The 18,452-nt window shown below is 44.9% G+C and overlaps 1 protein-coding gene across 1 annotated transcript; it reads left to right on the top strand.

The window, feature by feature from the left end:
- The first annotated feature begins 293 nt into the window (after positions 1-293).
- LOC128623897 (probable RNA-binding protein EIF1AD) lies at positions 294-1,764 on the top strand. The gene has a single exon (XM_053651049.1). It carries the CDS (start codon positions 946-948, stop codon positions 1,486-1,488), a length of 543 nt encoding a protein of 180 aa, XP_053507024.1. The 5' UTR covers positions 294-945; the 3' UTR covers positions 1,489-1,764.
- The last annotated feature ends 16,688 nt before the right edge of the window (positions 1,765-18,452 follow it).

Raw genomic sequence — 18,452 nt, 5'->3', positions numbered from 1 at the left:
CTTTGTATATATAGAGCACGTCTCATAAACGATAGAGATTGCTTCCACTATCCAATCAGAGATGTGCTGCTTCAAGACAGCATCACCACTACTTTCGCCACCAAAGCAGACCAGCAGGTGCTCCGACTTACGCCACTGGCCAGAGCAGTGGACGTAAGTACAGAGAGCCATTACTGGACACAGTAGGTGCAAATTCTCTTGTTCCAGTGTGAGGAACAGAGGAGGGCAGAAAGCCTGCAACACTACAAGCTGGACAGCAGACATAGGTACTTTAGGAATATAATCTGGCCTAGGATATAGGAAGGCCTTGGCTAATACAGGGCCAACATCAAGGCAGGAAGGGGAAACAGAGAGAGCGTGTAGATCTCCTACTCACTTGAGAGATGTCAGGGCCAGCAGAAGAGCTACCTTTAGAGTCAAAAGCTGCTCTGAAAAGGGACCACAATATTTGGATGAAGGTACATTCACAGTACTTCAGTGGCGATGGTAGAAGTGTATCAGGTGCAGTAACATTACTGGCAGATTTAAACACTGTATACATTTACCTCACTTGGCTGAGGGTTTTATCTAAAGCTGAGCAGTTAGGGGCTGAGGGTTAGGGGCTTTTCCAAACAGTGGCAGCCTGGGGTCTGAACTCATGCCCTACTGATCAGTATCCTGTCTTAACCACTGTGTTTACCTGTGAGGGCGAGTCCACATACAGCAATTTGTCAGTGGTAAGGCTGCATCAGTCTTTCATTCTGCACAATAAAGGGCAAACCACCTGCATGTCAACACAGGCTTCAGGGTGAAACATTTCTACGGGCGTCCTCCAGTTTGCTTGGTGTCCAGAAAAGCTGAAAAGACTCGTGCAGCCCAGCCAGGGACGCCAAATTGTCATGGAAATTAGACAACACTCGCAGACTCATCCTCTGAAGATACAGAGCATTTCAGAGATCATCAACGATGTCCAAAGCAACCAAGCGCAAGCATGTTGTCAAGGAAGTTCTGGGGGACTACATCACACCTAATGAGAAACAGCAGATTATGAGGATTATGGGAAGCAATGGCAATAACCTTCATGAGGCTGTGACTGAGAGTGGTGAGAGATTTCTGCTCAGCATGCCCACAAAGTTCCGCAAGAACATTTCGATCAAAAGAGGGGATTTTGTTATTGTAGATCCTATTGAGGAAGGTGACAAGGTGAAAGGAGAGATCAACTTCATTCTGTACAGGGACCATATTCACTATTTGAGGAAACTTGGCATCTGGCCTAAAGGATTCGAGGTGGGTGGGGTAAGAAAGCAGATGCAGGAAGAAGCGCAGAAAAAGGATACTAAAAGCAAAGATCAAGATGAGGGAGAGGACGAGTGCGACAGCAGTGACTCTGAGGATGAACGGGACCTTTTCGTAAACACAAACCGAGCCACTGTGCAGTACAGTGAGAGTGATGAAGACTCAGATGAAGAAGAGGAGGACAAAGATGAGGAAGGAGCAGTGAACATTTAGCGAATTCTGCACATCTCATCCTGTGATGACCTTTACAAAAGTTGTGAGAGTTTAGTTCCTTCACTTATTTTTGAAGTCATTAGTATCTATACACCTACAATAATTAATTCATTAATCAATCATGTTAAACATCAGACTTTAGATGCAGATTAAAAAAGATTGTCAGTGGTGGATCAATTGACTTTGAAACGACAACATATAAAGGATTCTTTCTCTATGCATATCGGGTTATATATTTCAAGATGATCTGGTTTGTTGACAAAAAGATTTTTTTTTGTATTATAATTGGTGTACATATGGCAATAAACTTTGTTTATTTTGTAAAAAAAAAAAAACAACAAACAAACAAAAAAAAAGGCTTCTCTGATGCTGACACTAACGGCTCAAATGGGGCACCTGACAGATCTTCCAGGACCACAGAAAGGTCCCTGGAAGGTATGTGTGTTTTGCAGATGGGCCTCAGCCACCTGACACCACGCATAAATCTCGATGTTAGAGCACAGAGGCTCCATGAATAGGGGCGTGGCTGGCCAAAATAATGGCCACGTAGACCCTGATTGTAGAAGAAGCCAACCCTGCTGAGAAACTTACTTGTAAGAACTCAAAGACTATTGGGCAGTTTACTTGGTCTAACTGATGTTCCTCATACCACAAGACAAAAAGTCACCACTTGAGCGCATACAATTTCCTCATGGATAGTGTTCTAGCTTTCAACTTGGTCTCTACAACCTCAGTTGTGAGACCAGAATCTATGAGCTGGTGCCCCTCAGGGGCCAGACCCACAGTTTACATAGTTCTGGCCGAGGGTGATAAATCGGCCCTCTGGCATGAGACAGTAGATCCATGTGGATGAGAATCTCCCAAGGAGTGCCATGATATTCATCCATATTCGAGTTGGCCAATAAGGTGCTACTAGCAGCAGACGTAGACAGTCTTGGGGAACACTCGCTAGAACTTGTGAGAGCAGCGTGATCACGGGAAAAATGTACAGATGTGACCTATGCCACATGTGCACCATGGTGCCATGAAGTGAGGGCAAACCACAGCGGGCAGTGTGTTGTCTCCTTGGAAGCAAACACGTCCACTTCCCCTTGGCTGAACCTCTGCCATATGGACTCCACCACTTCTGGATGGAGCCACCAATCCCTGAGCCTCAGCCCCTGCCTCAACAGGATGGCTGCCCCCACATTCCAGTTGCCCAGAATGTACATTGCACTCACTGACTAAAACCTTCCCTCTGCCCAGAGAAGAATTAGTTGCACCTGCCTGAACATGGGGCACGAACATAATCCTCCCTGGTGGTTGAAATGTGAGACCACCGCTGTATTGTCTGTCACAACTAACACATGGTAACCTCTCAATTGAGGAAGAAAGATTTTCAGTGCTAGAAACACGGCCCGCATTTCTAGGCGATTCATATGCCACTCCAGATGCAGGCTGCTCCAGAGACCGTGAGATGGACAGCCATCTAAGACCATGCCCCAGCCCATGAGAGAGGTGCCTGTCATTACCGTCTTTTGATTAGGAGACACCACTAGAGTGTGACGCAAGGCTAGAAACCGGGGACACCTCCAATTTCACAGAGTAGGTAGGCATCTTTGCGTGACTGATTACTTTGAGGTTTCATCATCGTACAAACCCCTGACTTTTCAGCCACCACTGAAATTGTCTCCTGTGCAATAGGCCCAACGGTCTGACATTGGCTGCTGCTGCCATAAGCCCCAACAGTCTCGCGTAGAAACTGGAGGGGATGCCAAGATCCAGCTTTTTCTTGCTCAATGTTCATAGGATTGACCCTACGCCTGTTGGGGATAGAAATGCCCTCATCATAGTAGAATCCTTATAACTTCCAGAAAAGTTGTCCTCTGCACTGGAGTAAGCATACTTTTCTCGAGGTCCAACTTGAGCCCCAAGCTCTTCATGTTGGCAAGAACAACATCTCAATGTTGAATCGTCAGTACCCTGGATCAAGCTATAATTAACCAGTCATCCAGGTAGTTTTGTACACGGATGCTCTGGAGTCACAATGGAGCCAACATGACATCCATGCACTTTGTGCAAGCTAGCCCAAAAGGAAGAACCGGATATGTGATGCCTCCAAACGCAACCCTCAGGAACTTCCTGTGACTGTGCAATATTTCTATGTGGGAATATGCATCTTTCAGATCTATCGTCACAAACCAGTCCTCAAATTGAATCTGTGGAACGATAAGTTTAAGCATCAGCATCTTGAACCTGCTTGTCCGAAGAGTACTATACTGACTACTGTGGTGAGCACACCTCGAAACCAGGGGGATTGAGCTCTATACTGGACCCAGTAACCATTTTCTATGCTGTACAGAACCCATGGAGACACCTTTGGCAGTAGTTTCCATGCTGCCAAAAGGTATTTCAGTGACATTAACTCTTCCACATTCTGTTAGAGGGAAAGCATCAGATTTTCATTCCCCTGTGACAGCTCGCTGACCAGAGAAAACTGAAAACTTGGGATGACATTGGTTAATGGGGGCCCTACAGTAATACTGGGGGCTAACTGCCCTAACAACCTCACTGAATGCCACCATATGTTGAGCTCACTCAGCAGGTCTGCTTGGCAGGCCTGCAACACTGCAATACCAATGCCGAGGTGGCTTTACATGGCTTGGATGGCAAAGCTGGCCCCCCTAAATTACCTGCCGTCAATGGAGAGAGGTAACTTGCAAGTGCCTCCTGCTCCTTCGGCTTAGCTAAATAGCTGTGCAGTTCATTCCCCATGATGGCTGAATAATCCGACATTGAGTGGTTACAAATACGGCTACTGTATGGTTTTCCCCAGAAGTGTGAAATTTCATCATGTATTCTGGAAAAAAGGGGAGTTTTCTGCAGTGTGAGGGAGATTTATTTTCACTGGGGAAAAGCGCTTGTCCAGCCTGCTACGAGCCACTTCCTCTTCCCTGGGCCAGTCTAGATTTAGTTTTTCAACTGCCTTAATAATCACTTCAGCAGCTCTTAATCTGCTTGAGAGCTACTCTCCCTTCTGGCTCCTCAGAGTCAGTGAGGATTTTTTTTTTTTTTGCGTTCTATATATATATAGCTATATATAGCGGAAGAAGAAGTTGCAACGCGAGCTCCAAAATCCGTCTCAGAGCTGGACCCGGAGGACAGAGGAAGAGATAGAGCAGCACTTGTCTCTGGCTCCTCTTCCAGATCCATACGAGATCCCCATGACCTGAGCCTGGCAGCGGCTGGCCCAGATAGGCGAGGCTCTGAAACCTAACTCCCTTTGGCTGAGAGGAAAGCAAGCCACGAGCGGAGCTGCCTAATTATAAGGCGTTCACTATGCGCACAGTCAGACCTCATGAGGTCTGCCCTGGCATGCTCCATCCTTAGACACTTCACCCGTAAAATGTATCTCACTCATACTTTTCTGCTTTTTCTTTTTTTAAAGGGACAGAAAACTAGAGATATTTTTCTTTTTGTTAAAAAAAGATTGTGAGGAAATGAAGTCTTTTTGCGACTGACATGCAGTCTTGCTGAAGATAATAAGGCACACGGCGCGGTTCACAGGTGCCGTTTTTATATCACACGACATGCTTAATTGGCATGTCACCTGGTCATGGCAGGCTTATAAATAGGCATGATGTTACACAAGCTTCAGATATCAGTCATGCGAGAGGGCACTTCCCACAGCGTGAAGCACACGCAACATTGAGTTCCCTTTGAAAGGGAACACAACTACAATCCACTTGTAAATTCACACATTAGAAGTAAAGATAAAATATATTTTTTTCTTTCTTTTTTAGATTATAATCCAGCACCAGCAGGATTTTTTGAATTTGCATTTACTTATTGTCCAATTTTCAAGAAGTACTATAAACAGGCACAGCATTTAAAAAAAAAAACATTTTTTTACTAATCATATGTATGATCATTCAGAAACACCACATATAAAGACCAAATGTCTATTTGAGATGCTTACATTTTTATTCACTGTTTAATATACTGTACGTATCAAAACAATGCAAAATGGCATAGACCTCTAAGACTAAATATCATAATTGTCTTTACAGGACAATAACCACAGTCGTTTCGATTGCAAGTGGTAGATCAAACAAAGAAAATTCGGCTTGTATAATTTAATGCCATTCTATGCACAGTCATCGAGATAATCATACAATAAACAACATTCATATGGTCCAGAATGGTACTATAAAAACTTCTCTCCTATTTTTCCCATAGAATCTCCACTGCTTAAACCATATACTACCAAGAGAAGATTGGCAGCTCTCCCAACACCCATACTCTCTTCAAAACTTTTTATTCTATTCTTTGTCCTCCTCCTCCCCCTTCCCCTACCTCTCTCACTGCAGACGACTTTGCCACTTTCTTGTCCAAGAGGGTTACATCAATCAGGAACCTGTTCTTAACCCCAGACACACATAGACCGGCTCCTCCTCCATGTACCTCTCAACTGGCCTCCTCTCCCCTCTCAGAGACTGATGTCTCAAAACTCCTCCTCTCTAGCCGTCCCACAACCTGTCCTCTTAAACCTATCCCTTCTCACCTACTTCAGTCCATCTCTCCCACACTATTACCTGCACTCACACATCTTTAAACACATCCCCCTCTACTGGCACATGTCCTACCTCATTTAAGCAGGCATGGGTTACCCCTCTGCTTAAAAAAAAACATCACTTAACCCTACTGCAGTTGACAACTGCAGACCGGTTTCCCTCCTCCCTTTTCTTTCCAAAATCCTTGAAAGAGCTGTTTTCAATCAACTCTACAATTTTCTCGCACAGAACAACCTCCTGGACACCAAGCAATCAGGCTACAAAAGCAGTCACTCTACGGAGACTGCTCTGCTTTCTGTCACTGAAGCCTTACGACAAGCAAGAGCAAACTCAAGATCATCTATCCCCATCCTACTCGACCTCTCTGCTGCTTTCAACACTGTGCATCATCAGATCCTCCTGTCAACTCTCTCCAGTCTAGGCATCACCATAACAGCACTGCACTGGGTGGAATCCTATCTCAGACAGATCCTTCAAGGTATTGTGGAGGGGAGGTATTTCTAAAACTCAGCAACTCCCAACTGGGGTTCCTCAGGGGTCAGTTCTGCTCTTTTCTATTTATACTACATCTCTAGGGCAGGTGATTGAGTCTCATGGCTTCTCATATTCTCATACAGCATTGCTATGCTGATGACACCCAGCTCTATTTGTCCTTCCAGCCCGATGATCCATCTGTCTCTGCACGAATTCCTGCCTATATGACATCTCGGACTGGATGAGGGAACACCACCTTAAGCTCAACTTGACAAAATCTGAGCTTCTCGTCATCCCAGCCTGCACCTCAATCAACCACAACCTCACTGTTCAGCTTGGCTCCACCACACTCGAGCCAACCAGGACAGCCACATTTCAACAACTGCACAGTCCAGTAGGTTCATTCTGTACAACATCAAGAAAATCAGACCCTATCTACAAGACGACTAGTCCAAGCTCTTGTCATATCAAAACTGAGATTCCAAGATGGCGGTGTGGCATTAGCACTCAGCGGCCTCTCCAGATCCAAAGTGGTGCTATTTTTGTTGTGTATCCTGTCTTTTTACAGCACATGGACAACAGAGAAACCAGGTTCATGTTTACGATCGCCAGACACTGCTAAAATACAGAAATCATGCAACAACCAACCTGCATGATGACCTGCTGGAGAAGCTATGCAATCTCGGCTTGCTGCGGAGACCAGGCCTCCAGTCCTCGGCATTGCCTGATGCCGGTGGACAGGGAAGGGGATGTCGAAAGCGCTGTGTGAGGAAGCAGATGAGTGGGAATAGGGCGGGGGTCCACGCTAGGCTAAAAGCAAACCCTAGCCGGCCGGCTTTCTCATCCATCCTGCTCTCCAATGTCTGCTCCCTGGATAATAAACTGGATTACATCCGACTCCAGCAGGCAATGCGGCGTGAGTTTAGAGACTGCTGCGTCTTTGTTTTCACTGAGATGTGGCTCAGCGACCAAGTTCTGGAAGCCTCCATTCATCTAGATGGGCTTGCCTCATTTCGTGCCGACAGAAATGCAGCTCTGTGCAGTAAGGCTTGCGATGGTGGCTTGTGTGTTTTCATCAACACGGAATGGTGCAAGAACTCTGTGCTAGTTTCTAGTTACTGCTATCGCTGGTGGAGTTTGTGACTGTTAGATGCAGACCATTTTATTTACCACGGGAATTCACCACTGTCCTTATAATCGGAGTATACATTCCCACCAGCGCTAATGCTAAGGAAGCGCTCTGTGAACTGTATGGGGTTATTAGCGAACTGCAGTACACACCCCCCGATGGACTGTTTATTATCGCCGGAGATTTCAACCATGTGAATCTCATAACAGTGCTCCCTAAATTTCACTAACATGTGGACTTTGCAATGAGAGGGGCGAACACGCTGGATCTTGTTTTCAAAACATGCCCAGTGCATACAGGGCAGAGCCCCGCCCTCACCTCGGCTACTCTGACCACATCTCTGTTATGCTAATCCCAGCATACAGACTGCTTGTCAGATGCTCCAAATCAGTTTTAAAAAAGGTGAAAACCTGGCCAGCAGGAGCCTTCTCTGCTCTTCAGGACTTGAAGTTTTGAGCACACTGACTGGGACATGTTCAGGGAGGCTGCAACTGACAGCAACTCCACCAACTTGGAGGAATACATGGCATCAGTGACCAGCTACATCAGCAAGTACATCAATGATGTCACTGTCTCCAAGACCATCACCACACGCTCCAACCAGAAGCCGTGGATGACTGGAGGTGTGAGCACTACTGAGGACCCGAGATTCCACTTTCAGGGCACGCATACAAGGCAGCCCTAAGAACAACGAGGGCCAAACTGTCCTGGGCCATCAGAGAGGCCATCAGAGCGCGCGCACGCCCAGAAAATCCACAGTCACTTCATGAATAGCGGCAACACGCAGCGCATGTGGTAGAGCATTCAGGCAATCAGCAACTACAGGACAACATCACCCGCCTGTGACAGTGATGTATCCGTTCCAGATGCGCTGAACAACTTCTATGCTCGGTTTGAGGCACAGAATGATGTGGCAGTGTCCCTTCTGCCAACGACCAGGTGCTGTGTCTAACCATGGCTGATGTGAGCAAAACTCTACACAGAGTCTACCCACAGAAGGCTGCTGGACCGGACAACATTCCTGGCAGAGTGCTCAGAGGATGTGGCAGATCAGCTAGCAGATGTTTTCACTGACATCTTCAATATCTCCCTGAGCAGCGACATCCTTCCAACGTGCTTCAAAGCTACCACCATTGTCCCCATGCCGAAGAAGTCTCAAGTCCCGTCACACTCACATTCATCATCATGAAGTGCTTTGAGAGGCTCGTCATGAGGCACATCAAGACCCTGCTGCCCCACTCACTGGACCCGCTGCAGTTTGCATATCGCACCAACTGCACAACAGATGATGCCATCACCAGCACCCTACATCTGGCCCTCACCCACCTGGACAAGAAAAACACCTATGTTTGAATGCTGTTCATAGACTTCAGTTCAGCATTCAACACAATCATTCCTCAGCACCTGATTGGAAAGCTGAACCTACTGGGCCTGAACACCTCCATCTGCAACTGGTTCCTGGACTTCTTGACTGGGAGACCTCAATCAGTCTGGATTGGGAACAACTTCTCCAGCACCACCATGCTGAGCACGGGGGCCCCTCAGGGCTGTGTGCTCAGTCCACTGATGTTCACTCTGCTGACTCACAACTGTGCAGCAATGCACAGCTCCAATCACATCAAGTTCGACGATGACACGACTGTGGTGGGTCTCATCAGCAAGAACGACGAGTCAGCATACAGGGAGGAGGTGCAGCAGCTGTCTCTGAATGTGGACAAAACAAAAGAGATGGTTGTTGACTTTAGGAGAGCATGAAGCGACCACTTTCCCTGAACATTGTTGGCTCCTCCGTGGAGATGGTTAAAAGCATCAAACTCCTTGGTTTTCACCTGACGGAGAACCTCACCTGGTCCCTGAACACCAGCTCCATAGCCAAGAAAGCCCAGCAGTGTCTCCACTTTCTGTGAAGGCTGAAGAAAGCCCATCTCAAACCTCCCATCCTCACAATGTTCTACAGAGGAACTATTGAGAGCATCCTGAGCAGCTTCATCACTGTCTGGTTCAGAAATTGCACCTCACTGGATCGCAACACCCTGCAGTGAACAGTGAGAAGACAGCTGAGAAGATCATTGGGGTCTCTCCCCCATCACAGAGATTTTCACCACATGCTGCATCCGCAAAGCCACCAGCATTGTGGAGGACCCCATATACCTCTCACACAACTCTTCACCTTCCTGCCGTCTGGAAAAAAGTACCGAAAGGGCCCTCACAACAAGACTGTATAACATCTTCAACCAACCATCAGACTCCTCAATACTCAGAGACTGGACTGATACACACACATGCACGCACACACACACACACACACACACACACACACACACACGCACACACTCTGAACTGAACACCATCCCACTCCCACTGAAATATTTGCACATTCCTGTATTGACACTGTTGCACTTTTGCTGTTACTGTATTATAAAAATATAGTATTTAATTTATTGTCACTATGTACCTGGCTGCTACTACAATAACTGCTATGTCTATATTTGGTGTAAGCTAATTTGCTCAATACTCAATTATAGCATGTTATGTTCAGATTGATACCATTTTTAACTTACATTGTTACTCCTTGGCACCTATCTTCTGCACTACCTGTTATATCAGACACTTCCACATTAAAACTGTGTACTCTTCGGTGCTACACTTTCACTTATTGTGCCTATTCTCCTGTTTTAGTAGTTACTGTACTGTCCTGTATTTTTAGCACATTTCTGCATGTGCACTTTATGTAGAATGTTTGCAGATCTTATTTAGTTCTGTGTCGTCTCATGTGGGTAGTGTGTTGTTTTATGTAGCACCATGGTCCTAGAGGAACGTTGTTTCATTTCTCTGTGTACTGTACCAACTGTATATGGTTGAAATATGACAATAAAACCACATAAACTTGAACTGGACTACTGCAATGAACTACTCTTGGGCCTCCCAGCCAGCTCCATAAAACCCCTTCAGATGACTCAGAATGCAGCAGCACGCCTCGTCTTCAACCAGCCCAAAAGAACCCATGTTGCACCCGTTTTCATCCCCTTTCACTGACTTCCTGTAGCCACCCATATGAAATTCAAGGCCTTGATGCTCACGTACAAGACCTTGTCTGGAACAGCACCACCCTACCGCAACACTCTCCTGAAGGCTTACGTTCCCTCACACAATCTGCAATCGATTAACGACCGACGCTTAGTAGTGCCTACTAAGCATGGCTCAAGGTCCCTTTCCAGAACCTTCACACTAACTGTCCCTCAGTGGTGGAATGAACTTCCAACCACAATCCGGACGGCAGAATCTGTCACTATCTTAAAAAAACAGCTAAAGACCCACCTCTTCCGTGAAAACCTAAATAACCCCTAACACGCAAACCTCACATTATCCTTTTTAAAAAAATGAATTTTTTTTTTTTTTTAAATTACTCTGGCACTTACAGCTCTACTCTGCACACTTTGCTTTACTAGAACTCAATTAAAAATTGTATCTTGTATGGTAGCACTACTTGTATAGTTCTCCACTTTATACATCGCTTTGCTTGTATTTCCTCATTTGTAAGTCACTTTGGATAAAAGTGTCTGCTAAATGAATAAATGTAAATGTATAAACTAGGTATGGTCAGCATGCTTATTTGATTGCAAATTAATAAGAATTTGCACCATATGAAAAGTTAGCAATAGTTAAGTGAATTTCTAGTGTACTGCAACCTGTAGAATTCGTAGTTGTTAAGAATTTGTGAAATTTAACTTTGGATGGAATTCTTTACACAATGTCTCAGGTACAGTGAGGGAAAAAAGTATTTGATCCCCTGCTGATTTTGTACGTTTGCCCACTGACAAAGAAATAATCAGTCTATAATTTTAATAGTAGATTTATTTGAACAGTGAGAGACAGAATAACAACAAGAAAATCCAGAAAAACGCATGTCAAAAATGTTATAAATTGATTTGCATTTTAATGAGGGAAATAGGTATTTGACCCCTCTGCAAAACATGACTTAGTACTTGGTGGCAAAACCCTTGTTGGCAATCACAGAGGTCAGACGTTTCTTGTAGTTGGCCACCAGGTTTGCACACATCTCAGGAGGGATTTTGTCCCACTCCTCTTTGCAGATCTTCTCCAAGTCATTAAGGTTTCGAGGTTTCAGAAAGATTTTGGCTCCCAGGTGTCTTTTATACAGGTAACGAGCTGAGATTAGGAGCACACTCTTAAAGGGAGTGCTCCTAATCTCAGCTTGTTACCTGTATAAAAGACACCTGTCCACAGAAGCAATCAATCAATCAGATTCTAAACTCACCATGGCCAAGACCAAAGAGCTCTCCAAGGATGTCAGGGACAAGATTGTAGACCTACACAAGTCTGGAATGGGCTACAAGACCATTGCCAAGCAGCTTGGTGAGAACTGTAAATCTCCCTCGGCCTGGGGCTCCATGCAAGATCTCACCTTGTGGAGTTGCAACGATCATGAGAACAGTGAGGAATCAGCCCAGAACTACACGGGAGGATCTTGTCAATGATCTCAAGACAGCTGGGACCATAGTCACCAAGAAAACAATTGGTAACACACTACGCCGTGAAGGACTGAAATCCTGCAGCGCCCGCAAGGTCCGCTGCTCAAGAAAGCACATACATGCCCGTCTGAAGTTTGCCAATGAACATCTGAATGATTCAGAGGACAACTGGGTGAAAGTGTTGTGGTCAGATGAGACCAAAATGGAGCTCTTTGGCATCAACTCAACTCGCCGTGTTTGGAGGAGGAGGAATGCTGCCTATGACCCCAAGAACACCATCCCCACCGTCAAACATGGAGGTGGAAACATTATGCTTTGGGGGTGTTTTTCTGCTAAGGGGACAGGACAACTTCACCACATCAAAGGGATGATGGACGGGGCCATGTACCGTCAAATCTTGGGTGAGAACCTCCTTCCCTCAGCCAGGGCATTGAAAATGGGTCGTGGATGGGTATTCCAGCATGACAATGACCCAAAACACATGGCCAAGGCAACAAAGGAGTGGCTCAAGAAGAAGCACATTAAGGTCCTGGAGTGGCCTAGCCAGTCTCCAGACCTTAATCCCATACAAAATCTGTGGAGGGAGCTGAAGGTTCGAGTTGCCAAACGTCAGCCTCGAAACCTTAATGACTTGGAGAAGATCTGCAAAGAGGAGTGGGACAAAATCCCTCCTGAGATGTGTGCAAACCTGGTGGCCAATTACAAGAAACGTCTGACCTCTGTGATTGCCAACAAGGGTTTTGCCACCAAGTACTAAGTCATGTTTTGCAGAGGGATCAAATACTTATTTCCCTCATTAAAATGCAAATCAATTTATAACATTTTTGACATGCGTTTTTCTGGATTTTCTTGTTGTTATTCTGTCTCTCACTGTTCAAATAAATCTACCATTAAAATTATAGACTGATCATTTCTTTGTCAGTGGGCAAACGTACAAAATCAGCAGGGGATCAAATACTTTTTTCCCTCACTGTACCAAACCTGAGACAAAAAAATAAATAAATAAATCAGGTACAAAACCTCAGGGTATGAGGTTGATAATGGTGTGGTAATGGAGTGGGAAAAGTGATAATTCAGCTGCAAATACAGGAGCTAAATAGAAAGTCAGGTGAGACAACTGGCAATTTAACTCGGGGTCAACATGGTGATAATGTGGCACATAGAGAGTGCCACATTCAGCCTTTAGTGGTGAATTTACTACAGACAGGAGGCGAGGAAGTGGAATATGATTTGGGGACTAGAGACAGGATTTTGCAATATCTCTGTTAAGGGGTCCAGCCTTAGACGAGGTGAGATTACATATTTAAGGGTGATGAGACACACAGCTAGGCAAGCAGTAAAGAGATGTCTGGCCAAGTTAGTAATGTGAGATGAGTAAAAATGAGGCTGATAATCCTCAGTGGTAAATAATACAATTTGTCATCAAGCGCTCTGAATAGAACTGATAGAGGTATATTCTTTGTGGTGCGGTGTCACGATTTCCCCTTGAAGCAGCGTGCTCTAAGTGCGAATGCGCGAGCACCTCTGCTTCCCTGCTCCGCCGAGGACGTCGCTCTACTTCCCTGCTCCGACGGGAACATCGCTCTGCTTCCCTGCTCCGACGGGAACATCGCTCTGCTTTCCTGCCCTGCTGTGGATGTCACTCTGCTTTCCTGCCCTGCCGTGAACATCGCTCTGCTTTTTTGTCTCGTTAAGAATGCCGTGCGGTCTCCTGTTTCTGCTTGGGACATTCTGCCCAGGGGGCTGGGGCCGCCAATGGAGATGGATGTTTCATGGCACTCCGGGAGGAGTGCCCTGGGGGGGGGGGGGGGGGGGGATTCTGTCACGATTTCCCCTTGAAGCAGCTTACTCTAAGTGCGAATGCGCGAGCACCTGCTTTTCCGTTGTTGACAGTAGTGACATTTGGACACGTGTGTTTGTTTATGTTTCTGTCATGTCTCCTCCCTGTTCTGTCATTGGCTTGGATTTTCACGTGTGGCTGAATCGCCCTCAGCTGTGAGCATTTATGACACTGATCATGTCCGCATATATACCGCTCGCCTCCCAGCACACAACGTGGAATATTGAGTTAGATTAGATTAGAATAGATTGTATTGTAGTTCATAGTCATAGTCCTTGTCATAGTTTAGATCCATGTTAAAGTCCTTGTTAGAGTTAATCATTAGATTTAGTTCACGTTGGGTTATCCGCTCCCAGTTCCCTGTCATAGTTCATGTTTCTCGTCTGGTTTATCGACCCTGTATCCCGTGACCACGACTTTGATTCCTGCTTTGCCTAGTGTATGACTGATTGCAGATCGCCTGACCTTTTGCCTGTTTTTGGATTATGTTTTGGTCCACGTTTTGGATTTGTCTGCCTGTCTCTCTCTTAAATAAAACTGTTAAACTGCATTTGCATCCGTCATAACTATGTTACATCACGAAATGTAACATGCGGGTATGAATGATTTTCTTATATTGGTTTGCATTGGATTGCTTTATGTTCTCAGTGGTGTTTTATATGCATAATATGATTTGACTTAATTCAACACATAGTAAAATACACATGGGTAGTACTGAAATGAACAGTTCTAATATAAAAATGAGTTCCTCAGCATTTGTTTTATAAAACTATTGGTTTGCAATGTTGTTAAAACTGTGTCTAGGAAGACAAATACAGCCTGAATTGATTGTGTGCAGACAAAGAAGCAAGTGTTATTTCCAAGTTTTTATTGCATGGGGGATACCCAAAACACCTGTTAGTGAGGCTAATCATTTTCTTTTGCTGTTCTTTTCTTCTTCTTCTTTTTTTTTTTTTAAAGAGACCAGAGACCAGTACCACGTTTTATATTATTTCATATGATTTTATTGTTTTTGTGGGTGTATTTTATTGTGCTTTTGTTTTTGTCTTATTTTCATAGTATTCAATACGAATTGAGGTAAATTCAGTTATTGTTACTTCTCATAAAAAGATTTAAAAGTGAACTCCTGGAAAGTAAACAAAGTAAAACGAACTCTAATTATTATTATTTGATCATAAATTGTAATAAATTAACCATAATAATAATAATAATAATAATAAAAACAGATATACCTTGTATTCTGTGTTGGCTCCATATCCATGCCCATGATAGGGCTAAGGTTAGTGGTCATCACATTTCTTATGACTTAGTTTAAATTAATCAAATACTTGACTCAGCTACCCTTATAAATGGCTCCTCATGGTTTTCTCTTAAAATTAAGGCCTTCCTTGCGAGACAAGAATCTTCACCATCTGAATTATGAGTAAGTTACATTTTCTTGTATTTCTAGTTTATAATTTATTTTCATATTTGCTCTATATTTTATATATAGTTATACTGCTTGAAAAACGGTTTACTGTACTTCCTACTTCATAATATCATTATATTACCCTTCTACTGTTCTGTATCCTACTATTCTGTATTTTATAAAGATTCTATACTATTATTATTATCAGATATTACCCTTATAATATCTTAATACTCCTTTTTATTATTCTTATAAAGTTATAATGTTATGTGTGTGTGTGTTATGTCTACATGCCCGCCCTTGACTGTGCGAGAGTGTGTGTGTGTGTTAGCGCTCCTCAGCTCTTATACTTCTGTTTGACTCTTCGACTAATAAACCATAGTGTAGTACTCTTAAAAGATCTTTAAAGTGTAAATCCAATTTGTCAATATCCGCCTAATACCGCTTCTGTGTGTCTAGGTGCCCATCGTCAGTCCTTCTTCTCCCCTTTACTGGATCTGGATCTGGATCTTGATCTGGACACTCATTATCAGCTTGCGCATCTCACTGCTGATATCATGGTGCTACTTAACTTTCTTCGCAGCACCCCCTCTGGAAATGGAAATGCGGGGTTCCCCCCCCTCTCCGATACAGAATCTGCCCCGTGAATGTGTGTATTGATGCCTCTACACAGCCAAAACCCCCCTCCAGCTTTCAGTCTGAGGAAGATGTCACCTTCTCTGACCTGGGCCCTGACCATTCTTCCCTCTTCTCACCTGCCAGTCCGCCCCACTCTCAGTGGTCCTCTCACTTCACCTTCGCTGACCATCCCATGTCCCCAGGACGCACCCCATTTTCTTCCCCCAACCGCTCTCCTCAAGATTACGCACCCACCAGTCCTGTGAATTATCAATAAACTACATATTACTCATACTACGTCTCCCTCATGTTTATTTCATGTCATTTTTATCCACAACATATGCAAAGTATATAGTCCTATCCATCACACTATAATAAGCATACCTAACAATCTCTTTATCTCTTTTCCTCCCTCTCCCTCTCTCCTTCTGTTGAGCTACACATGATTTTCCAGAGATGCCAGTGATCCTGACCTTTCTGCTCGCCGGCCCTGCCTGGACCATCCTTATGCCCTGCTTCTGGTTGGAGTTCTCATCAACTGGAGGCTACATTCTGCTATTGAGGACGTCCCCAAGCAGTGCAGCCTGGAGATTGCTGAGATTGCTGAGGATGGTGCCGCTTGACGTACCATGGAAATGGTATTGGACCTCAATTTCATATGAACAGTTGTGCTGTGGTCCTGGAACTATGGTTGCTGCTATGGCCTTAGGACTGTAATTTCCACATACAATTTTGCACTCAAGTCTCCATTACTGAACAGTGGATCAGTTCAGCAAAACAGACTTCATATAAAAACTATAATGAACTTCCCTTTACTTTCACACTGTCCATTGTTACCCAGATGAGGATGGGTTCCCTTTTGAGTCTGGTTCCTCTGAAGGTTTCTTCCTCATATTATCTTAGGGAGTTCTTCCTTGCCATGGTCACCACCGGCTTTGCTCATTAGAGATAAATTCACACATTTAAAATCTGTATCCTGTGTTTATATGTTTCTGCAAAGCTGCTTTGAGACAATGTCCATAAAAATCGATATACAAATAAAATTTAATTGAATTGGATTGAATTCTCATCCTCCAAAGACAGTGGCTAAGCCTTTTTTGTGATTGTTTAACTTTGGATAAGGCGCTATACAGCAAAATGTAAGTGAACTCTATCAACGCTGTTGATGAGTGGACACGCTCAAATTCGGCAATCAGCAATTTCCATTTAATGGTCAGTTTGGTGTTATTCGGCTTAATGCTTACACAACGCTAAATACTTGAGTGTCGGGTTGGAATTCCCTCCTGTATTTTTCTGTTTACACTTATCGTGGAGTCATTCCCCATGATCACATGGATATTAATCACTGCTGGTACCCATGTTTATGAAATGTCCTGATTGCCAGGCCCCTCTTGAACCAGAGGATGGCCATGATAGATGTCCCTCTTGCTTGGGGGTTGACTACTTAAGAGAGGGACTGACTGAGATGGCATGCATGAACTGCAGCTGCATGAGTTTAGCAGCATGTGCAGCCAGGCTGGCCCAGCTAGAGGGCAGGTTGGACACTCAACCGCATCCTATACAGGCCATGTCTCCTAGCTCTCAAAAGCGCCATAAGACCAATTCGTGTGTGGGGGGGGGGGGCTGGTAAGGATAAACCCAGAAAAGTAGATCCCCTAGCCTAGTAGGTAGACACCTTGGCTTCTGAGTTTGCAGAGATTAAGTCTCTCCTCCTTAATCTGCAAGCACCTGGTGCACAGCCTGCTAGTGGTCCCGCTGCAGCTGCACTGCAGTCTCCTCTCATGGTGCTGCCTCCAATAATGTCACCAGCTTTTGAGATCCAGAAGGAGGATGCACTCTCCACTAGGGTCTCGGAGAGCCTAATTATCAATGGAGGTTATGACGAGGAGGGGGCAATTGAAAACTCCCATTCAGCTCATCCCAATTCTCCGGGGATGAGCCACAGTACAATGAAGGACTCGGAGACCAGTCAGACGTCAGTCAGGCCTGTGGTAAAAATGGCCTTGGCATGCCTGGGGTTAGATGCAACCCCTGTTCAGGTGACTCCTCAGAGCGCTTTTTTCAGGAATACCTCTCAGTCTGCAGCTCTCTGTGTCCCACCCTCAGCTCTATATATTGAGGAGTTGCAGAGGTGCTGGGCAGACCCAAGACATTTCTCTCATCTCCCAACAGGCTGTAGAGCATTAGCTAACATGCAGGACACATCCAACCATGGCCTTGACCACATGCCCAATATAGAGCTGGCTGTTGCCACCCTTGTGTTGTCACCTGATGAAGCACTTTGGCCCAATGCATGCTGTCCCCAGCCACAGTGCCGTTTGGCAGATGACTTCATTGTGAGAAGCTCTGACACAGCAGCACATATGGGATGTATTGGGAATCCCATGTCAGACGTTATGCTGGCCCTGTCCCAGACATTGCGAATTCAGCCCAAGAGCAGACCATCTGA

Source organism: Ictalurus furcatus, chromosome 20 (assembly GCF_023375685.1).
Source record: "Ictalurus furcatus strain D&B chromosome 20, Billie_1.0, whole genome shotgun sequence".
In the NCBI taxonomy this organism is placed as follows: Eukaryota; Metazoa; Chordata; class Actinopteri; order Siluriformes; family Ictaluridae; genus Ictalurus; species Ictalurus furcatus.
Note: the sequence above shows the minus strand (reverse complement) of the source record. Positions and strands in the feature narration are given on the sequence as shown.